General features: G+C 38.8%; 1 protein-coding gene across 1 annotated transcript in view; it reads left to right on the top strand.

Moving 5' to 3' along the window:
• Positions 1-20611, top strand: part of ELL2 (elongation factor for RNA polymerase II 2) — a 91888-nt gene that overhangs the window by 41585 nt on the left and 29692 nt on the right. Inside the window, exon 3 of the mRNA XM_066273864.1 lies at positions 18152-18273. Within this exon, the coding sequence (XP_066129961.1) occupies positions 18152-18273 (122 nt within the window). The remainder of the gene's footprint in view (positions 1-18151; positions 18274-20611) is intronic.

Raw genomic sequence — 20611 nt, 5'->3', positions numbered from 1 at the left:
TGTTTTGTTTTCAAAAAATAAAATTAGTTCCAGTTACAGTTTTATTAACTTAAAATCATGTTTGATGACCAATTTATAGAAACAAGAAGAACATACATTTGCCTTTTTAAAATGTTGCCTTACACATTTTTTAAATAAATCGATCATACTCTGGATGGTCAGGAGGCACGAGGACGTACATGAACGTTTGTACTATTCAAAGGGTTAAAGTTATTGATGACTGTCGCCCAGTTGCTCACCCCACTGCCACCCCCAGAATACTGCTGCTGCTGTTTCCACAGCGGTTTAAGTGCCTGTTAGGTGTTTTCCCTGGCTAATATTGAATACATGTTTTTTAAATTTCAAAATTATTTGATAATATTTAAAAACTGACAGTGTGATTTGCTTGATAATATCTGTCATAGGTAATATACTACACTATGAACTATCATCATATGTTTTGTTGTCTCCATCTGATATTGCTAGGAGTTTTTAATTTTCTTGTTGTTTCTACCAAAATAGTGGCAAGTTCTTATTTTAGTAATTCATGGACTGGTTTTGAAATAATTACTCTATTTCTCTAACTTTTTATATATTTTGCTATTTTGTCATTCTGTTTCTCTTTATCATTGTTTATGGTCCTGATAATTTGGTGCTTTTGAGTTTCCACCCTCATCTTTAGATGCCTGTTTACAAACATCTTATGAAGCCTAGTGGTGGGGCTATCTTTTTTATGGGACAGTAAAGTGAGTTATTGGCAAAGGGATAAAATGATTTGCTACCTCATGTAGTTTCATTGTTGTAAGGAACCTTGGTGTGTGTAAATCTGTCTTCTAACAGAATTAAAGAACTATTAAATGATAATCATACAAATGTTTTGCGATATGAATTATCCAAATACAATAATTACCTTAGCTGTCTAAATATAAACCACTGCCCTTTCTTTGTCAACATATTTCTTTCTCTATTTGAAGACGTAGATTTGGCTTTACCAAAAGCTCAAGCATACTATTCTTAAAAATGAATCTTTTTAGTTCTGTATTTATTATAGTCACAAAGCTATTGATCTAAGAGACTTGACAGGCCCTCTTATTTACATCAGAATGGCCATTTAATTTTATATTTATTTTATACTTGTTTTAGGTGTACATCATAGTGGTTAGATAATTCTATGATTTTTAAAGGGATCCCCCAGATAAATATAGTACTACCTGGTACCATAAATAGTTATTACAATATTATTGACTATATTCCCTGTGATATACTTTACATCTCATGACTATTTTATAACTACCAATTTATATTTCCTAATCTCTTCACCTTTTCAACTAGCCCTTCTACCCTACTCCCATTTGGCAACTCTCAGTTGGTTCTCTATCTCTTGGAATCGATTTGTTTTGTTTGTTTTTTAGATTCCACAAGTGAAATCATATGGTATTTATCTTTCTTTGTACTTATATCACTTAGCATAATACCCTCTAGGTTTATCCATGTTGTTTCAAATGGTAAGATTTCATTCTTTTTCTTATGGCCAAGTAATATTTCATTGTATATATGAACCACAACTTTATTGTGGTTCATCTCATGACTATTAGATATAGATATAGATATAGATATAGATATAGATATAAAAATATAGAGCGTTGCTTCTGTATCTTTGCTGTTTTAAATAACTCCACAATGAACATAGGGTTGCATGTAACTTTTTCAATTCATGATTTGTATTTCTTTGGATATTTTCCCAGATCCTCCTTTACTCCACATCCTCACTAACACTTGTTGTTTGTTGGTTTATTAATGATAGCCATTCTGAAAAGTATGAAGTGATATCTGATTGTGGTTTTAATTTGCATTTCTTTGATGATTAGTGATATTGAGCATCTACTCATATATCTGTTGGCAATCTGTATGTCATCTTTGGAAAAGTGTCTATTTAGGTCCTCTGCCCATTTTTAAATTGGATTGTTTATGTTTTTGGTGTTAAGTTGTATAAGTGTTTTATAAATTTTTTATGTTAACCTCTTATGGGATATCTGATTAATATGTTTTTCCATTCAATAGGTTGTCTTTTCCTTTTTGTTTATGGTTCCCTTTGCTGAACAAAAGCTTTTTAGTTTGATGTAGTCCCATTTGTTTATTTTTATTTATTTTCCTTGCCTGAAGAAATGTATCAGAAAAAACTAATTAAGAGCAATGTCTGAAATTTTACTGCCTATGTTTTCCCTTAGGAATTTTATGGTCTTACATTTAAGTTTTTAATCCATTTTGACTTTATTTTTCTGAATAGTTTGAGAAAGTGGTACAATTTTTTTTTTTGCATGTATCTGTCCTGCTTTTCTAATGCCATTATTGAATAGACACTTTACCTCATTGTATATTGTTGTCTGCTTTGACATATATAAATGGACCATATAGACGTGGGTTTACTTCTGTGCTATCTGTTCTGTTGATCTCTGCGTCTGTTTTTATGCCAGTACCTTGCTGTCTTGGTTATTGTGGCCTTCTAGTATAGTTTGATTTCAGGCAGAATGATACCTCCGACTTTGTTCTTTTTTTCAAGATAGCTGCGGCTGTAGGGGTCTTTTGTGGTTTCATATAAATTTTAGAATTACAGGGAGTCCTTGGGTTATAACATAGTTCTGTTCCTATAACAGTGACATAACCTGAATTTTGGTGTAAGTCAAAACACACCCTAGCCCAGTGGTTCTCAAAGTGTGCGCCAAGGCGCACTAGTGCACCCTAGAAGATTTCCAGGTGTGCCCTATGGTATTCCAGAGAAATATGTACCTGTTGGAGACCAAAAAACCAACAGAGATTTTGGCATTTAGATTTGGGGGGACAGAGGTATGAGGAATTGGCTGTAAACTGACAGCCTGCCCAACCCCCCACCTCAACTTGCCTAATTAGGTTGCAAAAGGCTGTTAAGCTGTGGTGCTGGATTATTTACACTACCCCCCATGTTCCCTGGAAAGACTAGAGGCAAGTTTCTTCTATCTTTTTGTTTGGTGTCAAGTTAAGATGATATGCATGGTAGGGGTTTTCTGCACTTGATAAAATTCTTGAGTTGCCTTGGAAATGTGGTCAGAGACCATTGATTTGCTAATGACCTCACTTTGCCCTATAGATAAAGCAAGATGCGGTTTTGGGCACGCTTTGTTCTTGCCAGCAGCAATTATAGGGCCCTCCCGACTCCATATTTTCTTAATTCCGCACCATTCCCACTCGGGACCTGGAATTACTAGCTAGTTGCGCTGGTTTGTGGCATGTGCGCAGATATAAAAAGAAATATAGTTACTCTCGTATACCATTTCATTACAGAAATACCGCTCTTTTTGTTAACACATCATTATTATATAATATTTATTATTAACACATCATTATATGTTTCTCATAAACACAAGAGTGAAAAACTTAACACATTCACACTGGGATCCGCAAAATTTATAAATCTTACTAAGAATATATCTATTGATATATATATAAAAAGATAACTTTTTTGTCGTTTTTTTATTTTTAACCCTTTTTTATGAATTCTGAAAAGCATAACTCAAAAAATGTAACATAAAAATTTTTTAATGTCAGAATAAATTTAATTTTGTTGTATTTATTTCATTTAATTACCATAAAAGCACATTTGGACTTTATATTTTTTCTTTAATATTTGACTGAATTATTATAACATTTCTCAGAAATTTGTATATAGTGAACCTACAATTATTTGTAGGATTTTAAATGTGCCCCAACTTAAAAAAGTTTGAGAACCACTGCCCTAGCCTAACACAAACAGAACACTTGTGCTTTCCACAATCCAGAATGGCATAGGTAAGCATTCTAGGGAAGACCAACTCTCTCAGTCATAAGCTGCATTACTGTGTATTCTTCTGCCACGTGCAACTGAACTAGTTCGCCCACGTGGTCTGTCAGTATGACGCTAATGGCATAAGCTGAAACAGTCACCTCTCAAGTTTTTAAAGTTTTTATGGTAGTGAATGTCGTAAACTCAAAACATCATATGTCAAAACTGTTGTAACCCAAGGACCCCCTGTATTTGCTCTAGTGATGAAAAATGCCATTAGTATTTTGATAGGAATTACATTGAATCTATAGATTGCTTTGGGTGTATGGACATGTTAACCATGTTAATTCTTCTTATCCATGAGCCTGGTACGTGTTTCCATTTATTTGTATTTTCTTAAGTGTCTTTCTTCAATGTCTTAAATTTTATTTCTAGATATTTAAAACTTTTATTGACTGATTTTAGAAAGAGAGAGTAAGAAAGGGAAAGAAATATCAAATTGGTGTTGCACTTATTTATTAGGCATTCATCAGTTGATTCTTGTATTTGCGCTGACCAGGGATCGAACCCACAACCTTGGCATATCAGGGTGAGGCTCTATCCTGAGCTCTCCGGCCTTTTTTTTTAATTTTAGAGAGGGGGTGCAAGAGAAGAGAGTCTTTTTACATTTAAAGTGTTTATTGTTATATCTATACTTGCCATTTTATTATTCATATTCAAGTTCCTTCATTTCCCTGAAGAAGCCCTTTAATATTTCTTGTAATGCTAGTTTGGTGGTGATGAGCTCCCTTAGCCTTTCCTTGTCTGGGATCAGAACTGCGGTTTCTGATTCAGCTCTCTGGTGCATTTTGCATATCAGTAGCTTTATACATGTAAAATCAGAAATAGTTTTACTTCTTTTATAGTCTGGAAGGAAATTAGCAAGTGAAAACTGAATAGAAGTAAATTTTATGAAATGGACCTTACTTACCTCAGGAACATATTTTCAGGAAAAATGTTTGAAAAGAGATTTATAAAAATTAAAATACTGTAGGCTTTGACACAAGAAAAGAAACACAAACTTTAAAAAACATTGTTTGCATTTATGACTTTTGAATGCTTTAGTCACAAAGTTGTGCTTCCCATGAGAACCACAGATAACATAGATAATTCCTTTTCTTAATTCCTTAATTCTATTTTCTTTTTTTCTTTGTTGTGCTGTAGCTAGTATCTGGGGCTCTCTGGGGCTCTGAAGGCGGCGCCTTCTTTTTATGGCTAGGGCTCGGGGGAGGCAGTGTGTGCTCCCTTCTAGAGGAGCAGTGGGCATCTGTAACTTTCCAGCCTTCCGTAAACACCTATTATAACTTACTCATTTTTGTACCTTTTCTCTCTGAGTTTGGAACAATTAGAAATATTGTTGGTCTTTTGGTTAGTTGTTTTTCTCAGATAGCTTCTTCTGGCTTTGATTAAGCTGACCTTGAAGGTTTCTAGACTCGTAAATACCAAGGATTCATAATAAGTATTGTCAATTTTTGAATATGTACAGGGCACTTATTACCAGTCCTTTACCATATGATAAAAATCAAATACATCTTTATGTTAAGGAAGGTATGTGTGCGCTTAAATCAAACAGGCCAAAATCAGAGTGTGAGCTCCCCAATTTTGTTTTACATCATTGAAGCAAACATTTTTGTACATGTACTGTATGCCAGATATTTTGCAAGTACCTTAGATGGGTTATCTTTTTAAAAATCTAATCTTTTATTATTGAGCTATAATTGATATATAACATTATCTTGATTTCAGGTATACAGCATAATGATTTGATACATGTATATATTGCAATGATCACCACAATAATTCCAGTTAACATCAACGACCATACAGGGTTAGTTCTGACTGAATCGGAGAATGATAAGCTATATAAATTTAAACTTTGCAACAACCGTATGAAGTAATACCATTAACCACATTGTACTGATGAGGAAACAGGATTAAGGAGGCTAAGTTACTTGCCCAAGGTGACACAGATAACAGATTCTAGAGGCAGACTTGGAAACTGGGCAGCTGCTCCAGAGCTCATGATCTAGCACCAAATGTAGCCTATTTGCACTGCTCCTTCTTCATCTCTGTGTAAAAGAGTTCTTACTTTCTTTTCTGAAAACCTTGAAGGAGACCCAGTTTTGAACTGGAAATATGAAGGGATCCAATAATAAAACATTTTAAAAAGCAAAGAGAACAGGGCAGCAGGACACCACTTCCTGCTTTGGGTACCCTTTAAGTATATATTTGGCACTGATTAGCATCTATAAGAGGCACAGAAGAGTTCATATTTTGCAAACAGTCTTTTGTGTTTGTCACTTAGATGCGACTAAAATTTAATTAATATAATTGTATCCCCTGGCTATTATATATCTTGTTGCTATTTCTTTTTCCTTAGTGCAGAGTGTGGTTTTGTGTCTGTGGTCCCCTGAGCTGGGGATTTTGTGATGTTATCATAGTGGCTGTCTTAGCTGGTATAGTCACTCGCCATCCCTTTCCTCAACTAGGGCAGCTCTGACTCTATTCGTAATATGCGGTGGGTTTCTTCATAAGATTTTCTTTCAAAACTGTTATTCTGTAACTTACAAAAAATGGTTTAATATTGGTGTTGAAAAAACAGAGAATTAAGAGTTAAATATACCCCCCAAATCTATATGGAAATGGTCTTCAGACCTAAATATTATTTATGTTATTGAATTTATAAGTTTTCATGGTAACATTGATTAGGTTGGGATGAAACGATGTGTTTTGCAAAATCTAGGGCCTAGGTCAGTTTTAGCAACTCAATCTTGAGGATTCACATCTGTCAAGCATAGTACGAGGCTCTCCCTAGATTTACACAACTGTTGCTGACTGCCTGCGTCGATTTTACTCCTACCCGTGTTTCTCCCGCGGCTCCTCCTGGCATAACAAAGAGCTTCCCACGAGACTCTAAGAGAGCAAGAGAGAGAAGATGGGCGATGAATTTGGAAATTGCCGTGCATGTTTAAGTTGTTTTTTTTTTTCCTTGTAGAATTTAGATTTGGGCTTTGTTTCTGAGGGAGAAAAAAAATCATTTTTAAAACAAAGTACTGCTTTCTTACTTGACCAGGATACTAAATTGAGAATTACTTAGTGTGGTCTCCCTGAATCCTTTAAAATACAAAGTAGTTTCAAGTACACTGGGTCATATTTTTAAGTGAAATTTGGTGAGGCCAGAGTATTCTGTGAGTATTTAATAAAGAGACTTTTAAAAAATAAAGCTTATAAATTTAAGTTCCACAAACCCAGGAAGCCACTTGGCCTAGGTTTGGGGGCTAAATTAGCACAAGAAAAGTCAGAAACTTTCTCATCCTGATATTCTTATCACACAGCAGGCAACTATGGGATTCCCTCCCCTCCAGCCCCCACCCCCCACCCCACCCAGCCTTTCATTTTCTTATTTATTTTTGCCTGTTCTGGGGAGGTCTGGTTTTCCAGACTCTTAAGTGCTCTATTTCAGCTGCATTTCTGTTTTTGTTTTTGTTTTTTTAGTATCTTAACATAAGGCTTCTTCTGAGTGAACTTGATCAAGTCACAAGTTTCTTCAGATGAATCCAGTAAATATTTACTAGGTATTTACTGTGTTCCAGATACATACGAAAGTAAGACCATGGTCCTTGCCCTCAAAGAACTTGCAGTCTGGTGGGGAGGATGACACATAAAAAGGTACTTAGCATGCAGTATAGTGAAGCAGCAGTAGAGATGGACCAGAGGGGGTGTAGGGACACTGACAGGGGGCTTAAATCTATCTCCCTGAGGGAAGGGCTTATGAAGATGAATCTTAAATAAAGGATAAGTTAGCACAAGCCAAAACAAGGAAGTGGGAACATCAAATATAAATGGAGGTTGATGCCCCAGATCCTTCTGAGGAGGAACCTTCATGTCCTATTAATGAGCTTAGATTGTACAGTGGATATATGTAGTACGGACCATGAAGAAATAAATTATTCTTGGGACTGACATGGTCAGACCAGCATTTTATGAGACTAGTTTTGGCAGCTGAATGATTAGAGAATGGGACCAAGAACAGGCAAAAGTAGAGATTGAAAGAAAAGTTGTCAAAGCAAAACGTGTAATTGAGCCAAAGCAGGGGAAGGAAATGAGAACATGCATTAGAGAATTTAGGAGTAAAGGCAGTAGAGCTTGTGGTTATCTGAATGTTGAGGGGTGCTCAGTGGTGTGAGAGAAGAGTCCAGGTTGACTCCCCAGGATGCCAAACACCTCACAAAGTAGGTGAATGGTAGTTTATTTATTGGGAGACAGATGATGTGGGCGGATGGGCACATTTATGGATAAGACAAGCATTCTTTTCTACTTAAGCATTAATTCTAATTTCTATTTAAGTATAAGGAATATACTTATATTTTAGAAGGGACTGGTTAATAAAAATGAAAATTAAAAGCAGTTTTATGTTAAGAGTTACAGAACTCAGTGGGAAGTGTTTGTTTCTGCTGTCAAAGAAAGACTTGAAATAGCTCAGCCGTGAAGTTCGAACAAACTTCTTAGTTTCTCTCAGTGGCTCTCTCTCTATAAGCTATAGGTCAGTTTTACAGTCATTTTCAAAGCAGATTTTCTGTTCTCTCATACCTGATAGTCTGTATACCTTTTCCCTGGTACAGTACCTCAAGTATTTGCTATTTGCATCTTTCCCCTGCCAATAACTGTCATCCCCCCTTTTTTCCTGGAAGTACCCAGCTACCAACCAAAGACCCAGCCACCTGGTCTTTTCTAAATAATTTTTAGCCATTGCTACAAAATGAGTCATAACAAAACTCACTTTGAAGCCAGTGAAACCAGCATTTGTATTTTAGTGTACTTAGCTAGTATGGATTCAGTAACAATAAGGTACTCATTATTATATTCAAGATACTAGATACATACATAGACACATATGTGTATATATGTTCACACACACAGAAATATACAACTCCAGTCTTTTTTAAGGGAGTACACCTTAATGTCATCCTTGATTTCTTTCTTTCATTCCTCACATTCACTATGTCTAGGAATATTGCCGCCTCTGCCTGAAAAATGTATCGCAAATCTCTCCTGGTCCAAGTCACCATCATCCTGCTCCTGGATTTCTATCCATATGTGCCACAACAACAGGACTCTTTGTCAGTTTCATTTATTAATGTATCAGAAACTGGAACAGTGCCTGACACAGGAGGCACTCAGTTAATAAAATTAATTAAATTAACATCCATTAATCAATGTCATCTGATGAGACGTATTTAGAAGGCTGATTTTGTATTAAATAGAACTGAAAATTACTCAGGTAGTTTTTTGTTTGTTTGTTTGTTTAGTTTCAGTTATATAGTAACTTGGGTGTAATTGACTTTTAAAAATTAGCACTTTAGGCCCTGGCCGGTTGGCTCAGTGGTAGAGCGTCAGCCTGGCGTGCAGAAGTCCCGGGTTCGATTCCCGGCCAGGGCACACAGGAGAAGCACCCATCTGCTTCTCCACCCCTACCCCTCTCCTTCCTCTCTCTCTCTTCCCCTCCCGCAGCCGAGGCTCCATTGGAGCAAAGATGGCCTGGGCGCTGGGGATGGCTCCTTGGCCTCTGCCCCAGGCGCTGGAGTGGCTCTGGTCGCAACAGAGCAACGCCCCGGAGGGGCAGAGCATCACCCCCTGGTGGCCAGACCTTCGTCCCTGGTGGTCGTGCCGGGTGGATCCCGGTCGGCGCATGCGGGAGTCTGTCTGTCTCTCCCCGTTTCCAGCTTCGGAAAAATACAAAAAAAAAAAAAAAAAAATTAGCACTTTATTTCCATAGCTGTTACACCTGTATAGTTTGAAATGTTGCCATCCATGGTTTCCCCTAAATTGCCATAACTTTGAAAGTTCATTAGGGATAAAGATGCAATTCTCAAGAAAATATTTTTCTAATGAGACCATATTCCACAGAAGTAACAGAACCAAGAAAGCTCAGTATTGGCCTACTCTACCCTTACATCAAAAACTTTTTAAGAAATTCTAATAACTGGATAAAAAAGAGTTATATGAAGAATAATAGAGAAAGTTATTTGACTTTATTCTTTTCCTTAATATACATCTTGCTAAAGAGGAAGAATGCAAGGAAATAAGTGGACTTACTTTTTCTTGAATTATATATATTAATTGCTCACAGCCTGAATTTTTTGATAACTGCCAATATTTCTCTTTGTGCTAGAAAATTTAGCATTTTTCACTATTTACCTCAGTCAAGTATCATATGGAAACTTCAGGCATTTCTAGTATGTGTGGGAACCTCCCAACCCTTGCCATTCCGTCAGTGGGAATATTTAGTTCTTAAGGATTTCTCTAATATACTTAACTTCTGTTGCCAGTGAAAGGTACCCTACCTTCCCTATTCTCCCACACCCACCCCAGCATTGGTTTTCACATCTGGGCTGATCTGAGAGCCTTTTTCTCCCCTTCCCTAAATCCATAATGTTAGACCTGAAGTCATAACTGTAGCTCGAGTTGCAAAATAGGAAGGACTGTGGCTTTCAGGTTGAGGTTTCTGTTTTCTGTTCTGATTATAGATTTTTTTATGCTGCCCCTAAACTCTGAAACCTGAATAGTACATGCAGATGCATTTCTTTTGCTTGTTCTAGATTGTTAGGAAATGACAGAATCCTTAAGAGCCTAGAACAACAGGGAATTCTAATGTTTAAATGTTTGTAGCAATATCTTTATTATATGCGGCTTAAGTGTCTGTTTGTCGCCGATAGCTTATTGGTTGCTTGCGTAACTGTACTAGCCAATGGGGTGAAGTTGCCACGGCTGAACGCAAATTGAGCGGGTCAGGGGGAAGGTGAACATTTGTTAACATTGGCAATCATCTGTTTTACATAAAAACTACGTCTTAACGTAATTTCTTTTAAGAATGCCTCCTAGAAAATACAGCACTGAAGAGGAGAGAAAAGGAGCTAAAGCTGCACTAAAACGGCTTTCTTGACAAAAAGAAACCCCTGAGCAGAGAAAGACAAGGCTTGCTTCAGTCGCAGAGCAAATGCGTCTTTCTCGGCAAAATGAGACTGATGAGCATAGAGAAACAAGGCTTGCCTCAGATGCAAGACAAAAAAGCCTGTCTTAAGCGTGTTGGCATTTTTTTTACCTGAGCCTGCATTTGGACACGGTCAACTTTATGTTGCCTGTTCAAAAGTTCGTGAAAGAACGGACGTAAAATTAAAAATAATTGATGGCCCTCTGCAAGGCGAGCTTAAAAATGATGGAAAGATCTACACAAGAAATGTTGTGTACAAAGAGATCTTTGACATGTGAATTTACATTTTATTATTTAAATCACCTTTATTTATTGAGCTAGCGGTGGCTCTTAAGAAATGTACCGCCAGTGGTTTCCTTCATTGCACTCTACTTTAAGCAATTAAGCAAGTAGAAGGGGGAAACCCCGTGGGGCACTAAGCAAAGGGGCGTCCTCGCCACCTGCCCTGGGTAATTCAGTTTGAATTAGCAGACACCTTTGCACAAATCATTTTAATTACAATTTATAATATCTAGAACAGCGGTCATTTTGTATGACCACCGGGCTTTCTAGTTTATTCATATCCAAGCTAAGATATATAGTTTATATATAGTAAAATAATAGATACATTAGTCAAATCATATTAAGAGCCAGGCTGGCCTCCTGAGAAACCAGTGGGTTATGAGGCCATACAAATTGGAACACCACCATTTAATATGAAAGGGCCTACAGCAAAGAAAGTACTTTTTTTAACCAGGCATTTCCCAAATTTATTTGAAGATAGAACCTTTTTTTCATATAAGAAAACTTTTCAGCATGCTTTGGAAATATTGACGAAAAGAAGGCAGACACTTCAGTTGTTCAAGTCCTGGCTCAGGTATTAATGAACATTTTCATTCATTCAGCAAACATGTATGGAGTGACTGATATGTGGCACACTATCCAAGGTGGTGGTGATATATACAAGGAACAAAGCAAGCAAAAGCCTCTATCTTTCCCAGGATTATATTATAGGTGGGAGAAAGACAATAAACATAATCTGTAAATAGTACAGGTACTAAGTGTTTTAGGTAAACATGGAGCAGGGTTATAGGGTCAGGAGTACAGGAGTTGCAATTTTAAATAGAGTCATAACCTTGAGCAAGTCACTGAGCCTCTCTCTATTCCTTTTCTGTAAAATGAAGAAATTTAACTAGATGATCTCAAAGGCCCTGTCAGCACTATGGTTCTGCCTTTTCTGTGTGTGTGTGTGTGTGTGTGTCAGAGACAGACAGGGACAGACAGACAGGAAGGGAGAGAAATGAGAAGCATCAATTATTCGTTGTGGCACCTTAGTTGTTCATTGATTGCTCTCTCATATGTGCCTTGACGGGGGCGGGGGGGGGGGCGCTACAGCACTCCAAGTGACCCCTTGCTCAAGCCAGTGAGCTTGGGCTCAAGCTGGTGAGCCTTGCTCAAACCAGATGAGCCCGCGCTCAAGCCAGTGATCTCGGGTTTCAAACCTGGGTCCTCTGCGTCCCAGTCCAACACTCTATCCACTGCACCACCGCCTAAAGACTAAGCATTATATCAAGCGGTGGTATGGCTGGGTCACGAGCATCTCATTGAGTGTTTAGAGTCACTTAGCAAAAGGGTGGGAGATTAGAACTCCTAGAATTACTATCCAAGAAAAGCTTCTGTAGGCTTAAATCATTTATAACACCCACAAAAGAATAAAACATTTATTTTAAATAAATGTTAAACAAAAACCTTGATGGTCTTCACAATCCAATATTTAGAAAGTATTTGACTTAAGGTTATGAAACCCCTGCAGTAAAGGTACCAATGGCTTCTAAGCAGATGTTAGCACGCCCATGAGAGAAATTTGCAGCTGTGTGCACATTGCATTTCTGCCCTACATCCTTATGTAAAAGGAGATCTGTGACTTGATGTTGAAATGACCTTTCAGACAGTATTCCATTGCCACATGCCTAAGCTTGTATCTCAGAATAATTAGAAGCTTTGACTTACAGATCTTGTATATACTGTTTATGTTAATTATAAATGTCTGAAAATTCCCTGAAACTCTTTTCTTCATAACTTTTTATCAAAGACAAACTAGAGTTTGGAGGAGGGTTGTGGACAGTGGTCCTAAATCTTTGATTTCCAATCTTTTATTTTTAGAATGAAATTTAAAATCTACTTTTCTAGTTGCCTAGAACAGGGTATATATTTTTATATTCTTTGTGTTGAATAAGAAGCTGTTTGAAATCATAGTCTTTGATACTTTTTAAATATTTCATTCTATGGCATTTAGCTAAAAATTTAAAGTAGACCAAGGTTCCCTAAATATAAAGCTGTTCCCACTGACCTATAGAAAAAGCTTAAAATACTATAATTAAAATTGAGAAGTTTGTATCACACACAGAGTTCCTCTTCTAAGATTGCTTCTAACTCAGACCTCAGAATTTCTCTTCCCATGATGGCTAACCACCCTACGCCTGCCAATAACAGTCATTTTATTTTCATCTCCCTTTAATATTCCTTAAATTTAAAGGCCAGTTTATACGAAAAGCTTTATAACCGTTCTGGAAGAAAGAAATGACTCCTACTTCACTATCTAGACAAGCTGTAGAATAGGCTCTGGGGTGTCAGAAAGATGAGTGATGAACATTTGCAAGTTTTCTCATGTTTAGTCTGAAATGGCTGATTTATCATCCTTGATTACACAAGGTCTCAGATCCCACTTGAGCTGTGCACAGGCTCTGGTCCATTCAGAGGTCACCTTGGTTTAGTTCTGAAGCCTCCAGCCCCCACCCCCACTACCTCAGCTACCCTAATTGTCATGCACAATCTGCTCTATCCACAAAGTCAGTCTCCTGCTTTGATTGCCATGGGGCCAAACTCTTATGCAGATTTACCAGCTATAAACATTAAATACTCCATTGTACAATACATCCATTTTATTTATTTTATTTTATTTTTTGTATTTTTCCGAAGCTGGAAACGGGGAGACAGAGACTCCCGCATGCGCCCAACCGGGATCCACCCGGCACGCCCACCAGGGGGCGATGCTCTGCCCACCAGGGGGTGATGCTCTGCCCCTCCAGGGCGTTGCTCTATTGTGACCAGAGCCACTCCAGCACCTGGGGCAGAGGCCGAGGAGCCATCCCCAGCGCCCGGGCCATCTTTGCTCCAATGGAGCCTCGGCTACGGGAGGGGAAGAGAGAGACAGAGAGGAAGGAGAAGGGTAGGGGTGGAGAAGCAGATGGGCGCTTCTCCTGTGTGCCCTGGCCGGGAATCGAACCCGGGACCCCTTGCACGCCAGGCCGATGCTCTACCACTGAGCCAACCGGCCAGGGCTCATCCATTTTATTCTTAAGAGTATATTTAGGCCCTGGCCAGTCCATTGGAGCAAAATTGGCCCGGGCGCTGAGGATGGCTCTGCGGCCTCTGCCTCAGGTGCTAGAATGGCTCTGGTTGTAACAGAGCAATGCCCCAGATGGGCAGAGCATCACCCCCTGGTGGGCATGCCAGGTGGATCCTGGTCGGGCACATGCAGGAGTCTGTCTGACTCCCTGTTTCCAACTTCAGAAAAATAAAAAATAATTTTTTAAAAAGTATATTTAGATATTGACAAAAATAAAATTTTTGTCTAATTTGAACCATCTTCACAAAATAGATATAATTCATTTCTAGATCATGTAATTTAAGCATTTGAAATTTTAAAGATATAAAGATCACTTGGTGACATCTTGGTCTTCAATCTCTTTCAGGAAAAGCTTGGGATTAGGTCAATCTGTAGCTTCTGCATTGCTGCTGCTCTGAAAACCACTGAGGAAAAATGATGTAGAAACTTAGAACACCGTGTTCCCTCATTTTATTTATTTATTTTGTGACAGAGACACAGAGAGAGACAGATAGGAACAGACATACAAGAAGGGAGAGAGATGAGAAGCTTCAATTTTTCATTGTGGCTCCTTAGTATCCTTAGTTGTTCATTGATTGCTTTCTCATATGTGCCTTGGGAGAGGGGGAGGTTATAGCAGAGCAAGTGACCCCTTGCTCAAGCCAGCGTCCTGCTGAGGTGGCCGGTTCAAAACCCTGGGCTTTCCTGGTCAAGGCACATATGGGAGTTGATGCTTCCTGCTCCTCCCTCCCCCTTCTCTCTTGCTCTCTCTCTTTCTCTCTCTCTCTCTCTCCTCTCTAAAAATTAGTAAAAAGAAAAAAAAATGCTCAAGCCAGCGTCCTTGGGCTTTAAGCCAGCGAGCCCAGGGTTTTGAACCTGGGTCCTTCGCGTCCCAGTCTGACGCTCTATCCACTGCACCACCACCTGGTCAGGCCCTCATTCTTTCTTAACCTCCAACACCCACCCTGCCTCTATAGCTGGAAAAATTACTATGATGTGCAATGGGAGTCACCATTGGGTCCCAAGTTAATCTGATTCACCTTGATGCCTTCCCCTGGCTCCATCCTCCCACTGCTGTCACACACATGCCCACAAAGTGGGACAGTGAGTAGGAGAGATTATTGAGAAGTCCTGCTGTCATTCTCGATCATACTACCTTTCTTCCAGAGAACTGAGGACAAATATTGCTTGACACTGATAGCTGGCAGCCTGGGAACTTTATTAGAATGTGTAGTATATGTAAGGATAAGGACAAATGCTGGGGATTACAAACATACTCCAGATAAGTGTTACTCTTTTATTTCCTTTTTAAGTTGAAAACTATACTGGTTCTTTTTAAATTATTATTGCCAGTGAAGTTTTTGGAACTTAGTAGGGGAACAAAATTCTCAGAAATTGTCACTACAAAGATTCACTTTCTTTATCCTGAAGTGATCCTTTCTTATTTTGAGAGTTTGTTCATAATCAGTTAGTATCTCTTGAAGACCTCCTTTGATATCTAGAGTAGACATTCCAAATAAAGTATTTTTTTATAACTCCTGTTAAGCCATTTGTTTATGTGTTGGCTTTGTAAGGTTTAGAAGAGTTTGTAGAAATTAATTTGCAGTACGTATTTAATCTTCACATTCTCTCAATGGCTAAATATACTGTACCTAAGGCTCAGGTGCACTTCTCAGTGTCTTGTGATTGGAAATTATGAAATTGGAGTGTTTTAAATTAAAGTGGCTCCTTTTTGTTTAAAATAAAATGGGTACTTTTCCCCCTCTACTTGTTTATAAACTTTCAGAAGTCAATGGAGTCAGAATTCTCTGACTTCTCATCTGAAGGACTGACTGCTTATATTTCTGATCCATAGTTTCTCAGCCTTGGCCCCACTGACATTGTAGACTGGGTGATTCTTTGTCACAAGGGCTGGCCTGGTGTATATAGAGAGACAGAATACATTAAGCCCTGTTCACAAAGTTCCAGCATTTTTGAACTATGGGAAGTTTGGGGAAACAGGAGTAACTTTAGGGCCCTAAAAAAGATATCATTTATATGGTAGATATAAATGTAGAGGTTTGTTACTCTAGGAATGGGAACTAATTTGCAGTAGAGTTGAAGATAGTTTAAATTTATGAATAATGGAGGCTCTGTGGAGCATTATCTAATATTTAACATCTTTGGCGAAATTTGATCTTTCAAGCTCTGTATGATATTTTGAATCTCCTTTGAAAAAAGTTTTTCTTTTTAAAATTTTTTTTGTTGAATTTATTGGGGTGACATTGGTTAATAAAATTATAACAGTTTCCAGTGCACAGTTCTACAGCACATCACCTGTATATCGCACTGTGCTCCCCACCCCAAGTCAAGTCTCCCTCCATCACCATCTGTCCCCCCTCTACCCATCTCCACCTTCCCCTGTCCCCATGAAAAGATGGTTTTCTTTGACTTCTTATTTTTTCTCCTTGTTCATTCTTTTTATTTTACTTCTTTATTCTTTTAACAAATATTTATCGCATGTTTACTACGTGTCATACACTGCAAAATGTCTTCCTTCTTACTTTGCTTTACTTTTTTAGGGATGGGGGTGTGGATTGGAATTGGTTGCTCTAAATGCTTTTCTGTAAGCCAGAGATTAGGAGTCTTTTAGAGTGAGCAAGTCAGAGCTGCAAGGTGTCCTGAAGGGCCAAACAGAGGTCACACACGCACGCATGCTCACACGGAAGCCATTTAACCCTGAGTCTTAATCTTGCAATCATGGAAAGGACAGAAATGGGAAAGAAGAAAGAAAATTACAAAACACCTTTCCTTACCTGCTTGTCCACTAAATTACTAAGACTGTGTGAATTTGGGGGGTGGAGGGATGTGGCTGGAGAAAAAGATGTCGTGTTTTACACCCGTGCCAATGAATTCTTTTTGCAATTATCACCGTGGTTGCCCTGCAGACCCAAGGGAAGAAAAGTCTCAAGAACTGAAAAGGGTGGAGCAATTGAAAGACATTGAGAAAGTTCCAGTCTATTTGTCCAGATGTTAATTGAGCTTCTACCATTTGCCAGGAATGTGTGCCTGGTGCAAGGGCTCAGTCATCTAGAGCAACTATCTCTTCACTCATGGGGTCTCCCGTCTATGAGAGAAACCAGATTTTGAGCAAGACCATGGGAAACATACAACTGTTTAACAGTGTTGCCCGGAGCTCACCCTTAGAGTGTCCTGCAGAATCATCTAAGATTTAGAGAGCATTTAAATATCTAGAAGCTATTAAGCAAGGGGTCATATCTGTCAGATAGAAGAACCTGGGTAGCTCAAGAGGACGAACATTTTGGCCAATTCACTAATAACTCTCTCATGTGAACTGTAATGAAGAAGGCTCCTCATATAAACTAATCACTGAGTAGAAGTAATTACTGGCACTTAAGGTTAAAAGATGGACATAACAGCCCTGGCCGGGTGGATCAGTAAATAGTGTCATCTGGGCTCACAAAGGATGCTGGTTCAGTCCCTGGTCAGGGCACGCACAGGAAGCAATCAGTGAGTACACAACTAACCAGAAAAGTGGATATAAGAATGTTGTGAGTTACAGGCCTGCTTGCCAGATTCCTTGAATGATTTGGTAATTTATATTTCTTTATTAATTAATTTATTTATTTTTAGAGAGAAGAAGGGGAAGAGAAAGGGCAGGGAGAGAGAGAAAGAGGAAGAGGAAGCATAACTCATTGTTTTACTTAGTTTGCACCCATTGATTGCTTCTCATACGTGCCCTGACTGGGGCTCGAACCAACAACCTCAAGGTTAAACTGATACCCTTGGGACTGTGCCAGCAACCTTGGCACTCCAGGACATCGCTCTGCCCACTGTGCCACTGGCCAGGGCTGATTTGGTAATTTAAATGCACAACAAGCCTTGAGTATAAAATGAACGTTGAGAAAAACAGTAAGTCAGCCGTCAGATTATTCTGTGGAGAACTTATTTAGGTGTTTTTCTCTCTCCCTCCTTTTAGCTTGTCAAAATTCCCAAAAACGACCCCATCAATGAAGTACATACCTTTAACTTCTATTTGTCAAACGTGGGCAAAGACAACCCTCAGGGCAGCTTTGACTGCATCCAGCAAAGGCTCTCCAGGTAAGTTCATTTCAAGCCATACTGAAGGGAAAATAAGTTTTTAAGAGTTCTTAAAATTAAACAATAAAATACATAGTAGTCATTTATAAATGTTTATTGATTTGAAGTGCAAAGCTCATTTATCTATTTGAGAAATATTGAGCACCTACTCTGTGCTAGAAATTTCACTTGTCACTGTGGGATAGTCACAAAAATTTTAACATTCTTACTCTCAAGTAATTTTTTTTCCACTCTTTTTTTTAAATTAATTTTAATGGGGTGACAATAAATCAGGGTACATATGTTCAAAGAAGACATCTCCAGGTTATCTTGTCATTCAATTATGTTGCATACCCATCACCCAAAGTCAGATTGTCCTTCATCACCTTCTATCTGGTTTTCTTTGTGCCCCTCCCCCCTCCTCCCTCCCTCTTCCCCCCCCCCTTCCGTAACCCCCACACTCTTGTCCATGTCTCTGAGTCTCGTTTTTATGTCCCACATATGTATGGAATCATGCAGTTCTTAGTTTTTTCTGATTTACTTCAAGGCATTTTTGAAGTACAGTTTTTTTACCTATAAAACATGGGTTGTGACTTTTTTCTTTTTTTTTTCTTTTTTCTGAAGCTGGAAAGGGGGAGAGACAGTCAGACAGACTCCCGCATGCGCCGACCGGGATCCACCCTGCACGCCCACCAGGGGCGAAGCTCTGCCCACCAGGGGGCGATGCTCTGCCCATCCTGGGCGTCGCCATGTTGCGACCAGAGCCATTCCAGCGCCTGAGGCAGAGGCCACAGAGCCATCCCCAGCGCCCGGGCCATCTCTGCTCCAATGGAGCCTTGGCTGCGGAGGGGAAGAGAGAGACAGAGAGGAAAGCGCGGCGGAGGGGTGGAGAAGCAAATGGGCGCTTCTCCTATGTGCCCTGGCCGGGAATCGAACCCGGGTCCTCCGCACGCTAGGCCGACGCTCTACCGCTAAGCCAACCGGCCAGGGCGGGTTGTGACTTTTAAAAAGTTTTTATTTGCCACATTTAAATAACTGTCTTTTATAGTATACTCAAGGCTCGTATTAAAGGGTAAAGGAGGGAAACCCTTTATATATTATTTATTCCCTTTCTTCTTCCCAGCGCAAGCCTTGTTTTAAGGTAGATTTTTAAAAATCTTTTATTCTGCAGCAGATTGGAAACAAGAAATTAACCCCAGTACAGTGGTCATTTCTGATTTTTTTTTTAATGGAGGAAGATAAGAACACATACCCACATCCCAGGGTGCCATGGGAACTGTTATCTACTTAGATCCTCTATATATAATAAGCTACTTGTTTCGTCTTCTGTGCTGTGGTGGTTTCTGACTAAAGAATGGGCCCCTTGAGTAGGGGGAGTGTGTTCTGCCTGTGGACCAAGACAAGGCCTTAGAGCCCCCAACTTCCCGGGAAACACTGATATTGGCCCACAGTGCCCTGGGCCATCCACTCCTCTCTCTTTTCTGGGCTGTACTTGAAACTGTATAAGTACTTGCTGAGCATGGAAGAAGGACGGAAGGGAAGTTGTGTTTCAAGTGAGCACAGTAGGCAGAGATAAAATAAGACACATCACGAAAGCCTTCTGAATTTCTCTTGTTTAAGGTGACAATTTTTTGTGAGTATGTTAATTTTGCTTTCTAAAAATTGCGCATCTTCCAGGCTTATGTTATCTATAACAAATTGCATATGTTACAGATTATATAGACCTTTCCACACTATTTACTATATGATAGCTACTGGCCACTTGTGGCTATTTTACATATCAATTGATAAAAATGAAATAAAATTAAAAATTCAGTTCTTAACTCAGATTAACCACACATTACAGGCTCAAAAGCCACATATCTAGTTGCTGTCATCGTGGACAGCACATGCATTATTTTCACCATAGCACGAAGAACTATGGGATAGTATTGCAATCAATTACAGAATCACCAAGTATAAGGGTCCTTGGTAATTGTGTAGTTCAACCCCATCTTTTCACAAGTGACTTATCTACACAGTTACTTAGCTGGCTGAATGAGAACTAAGTTTTAACTTCCAGTCCAGTGTTCATTACAAACCCCACAGGACACATCAATTTCTAATTGTTGTGCTTTCACCTGGAATGCTTGTCTTTAGAGAATTATTATTTAATTCTCTATAAATAATATATAATTTAGAGAGTGATACAATTTTGACATCAAGCTGATGTCCCATTAGGAATTTTATTAAGGAACTTAATCCCCTTTTCAAAAGCAGTTATATCATCATAGGTAATATGGTTTTTCCCTTCCATTACAAATACCCTGTGTGTTTATTTCTACCTTACTTATTTGGAGAATTTAAAGACACTTAAAAA

Source organism: Saccopteryx bilineata, chromosome 4 (genome assembly GCF_036850765.1).
Source record: "Saccopteryx bilineata isolate mSacBil1 chromosome 4, mSacBil1_pri_phased_curated, whole genome shotgun sequence".
NCBI lineage: Eukaryota > Metazoa > Chordata > Mammalia > Chiroptera > Emballonuridae > Saccopteryx > Saccopteryx bilineata.
Note: the sequence above shows the minus strand (reverse complement) of the source record. Positions and strands in the feature narration are given on the sequence as shown.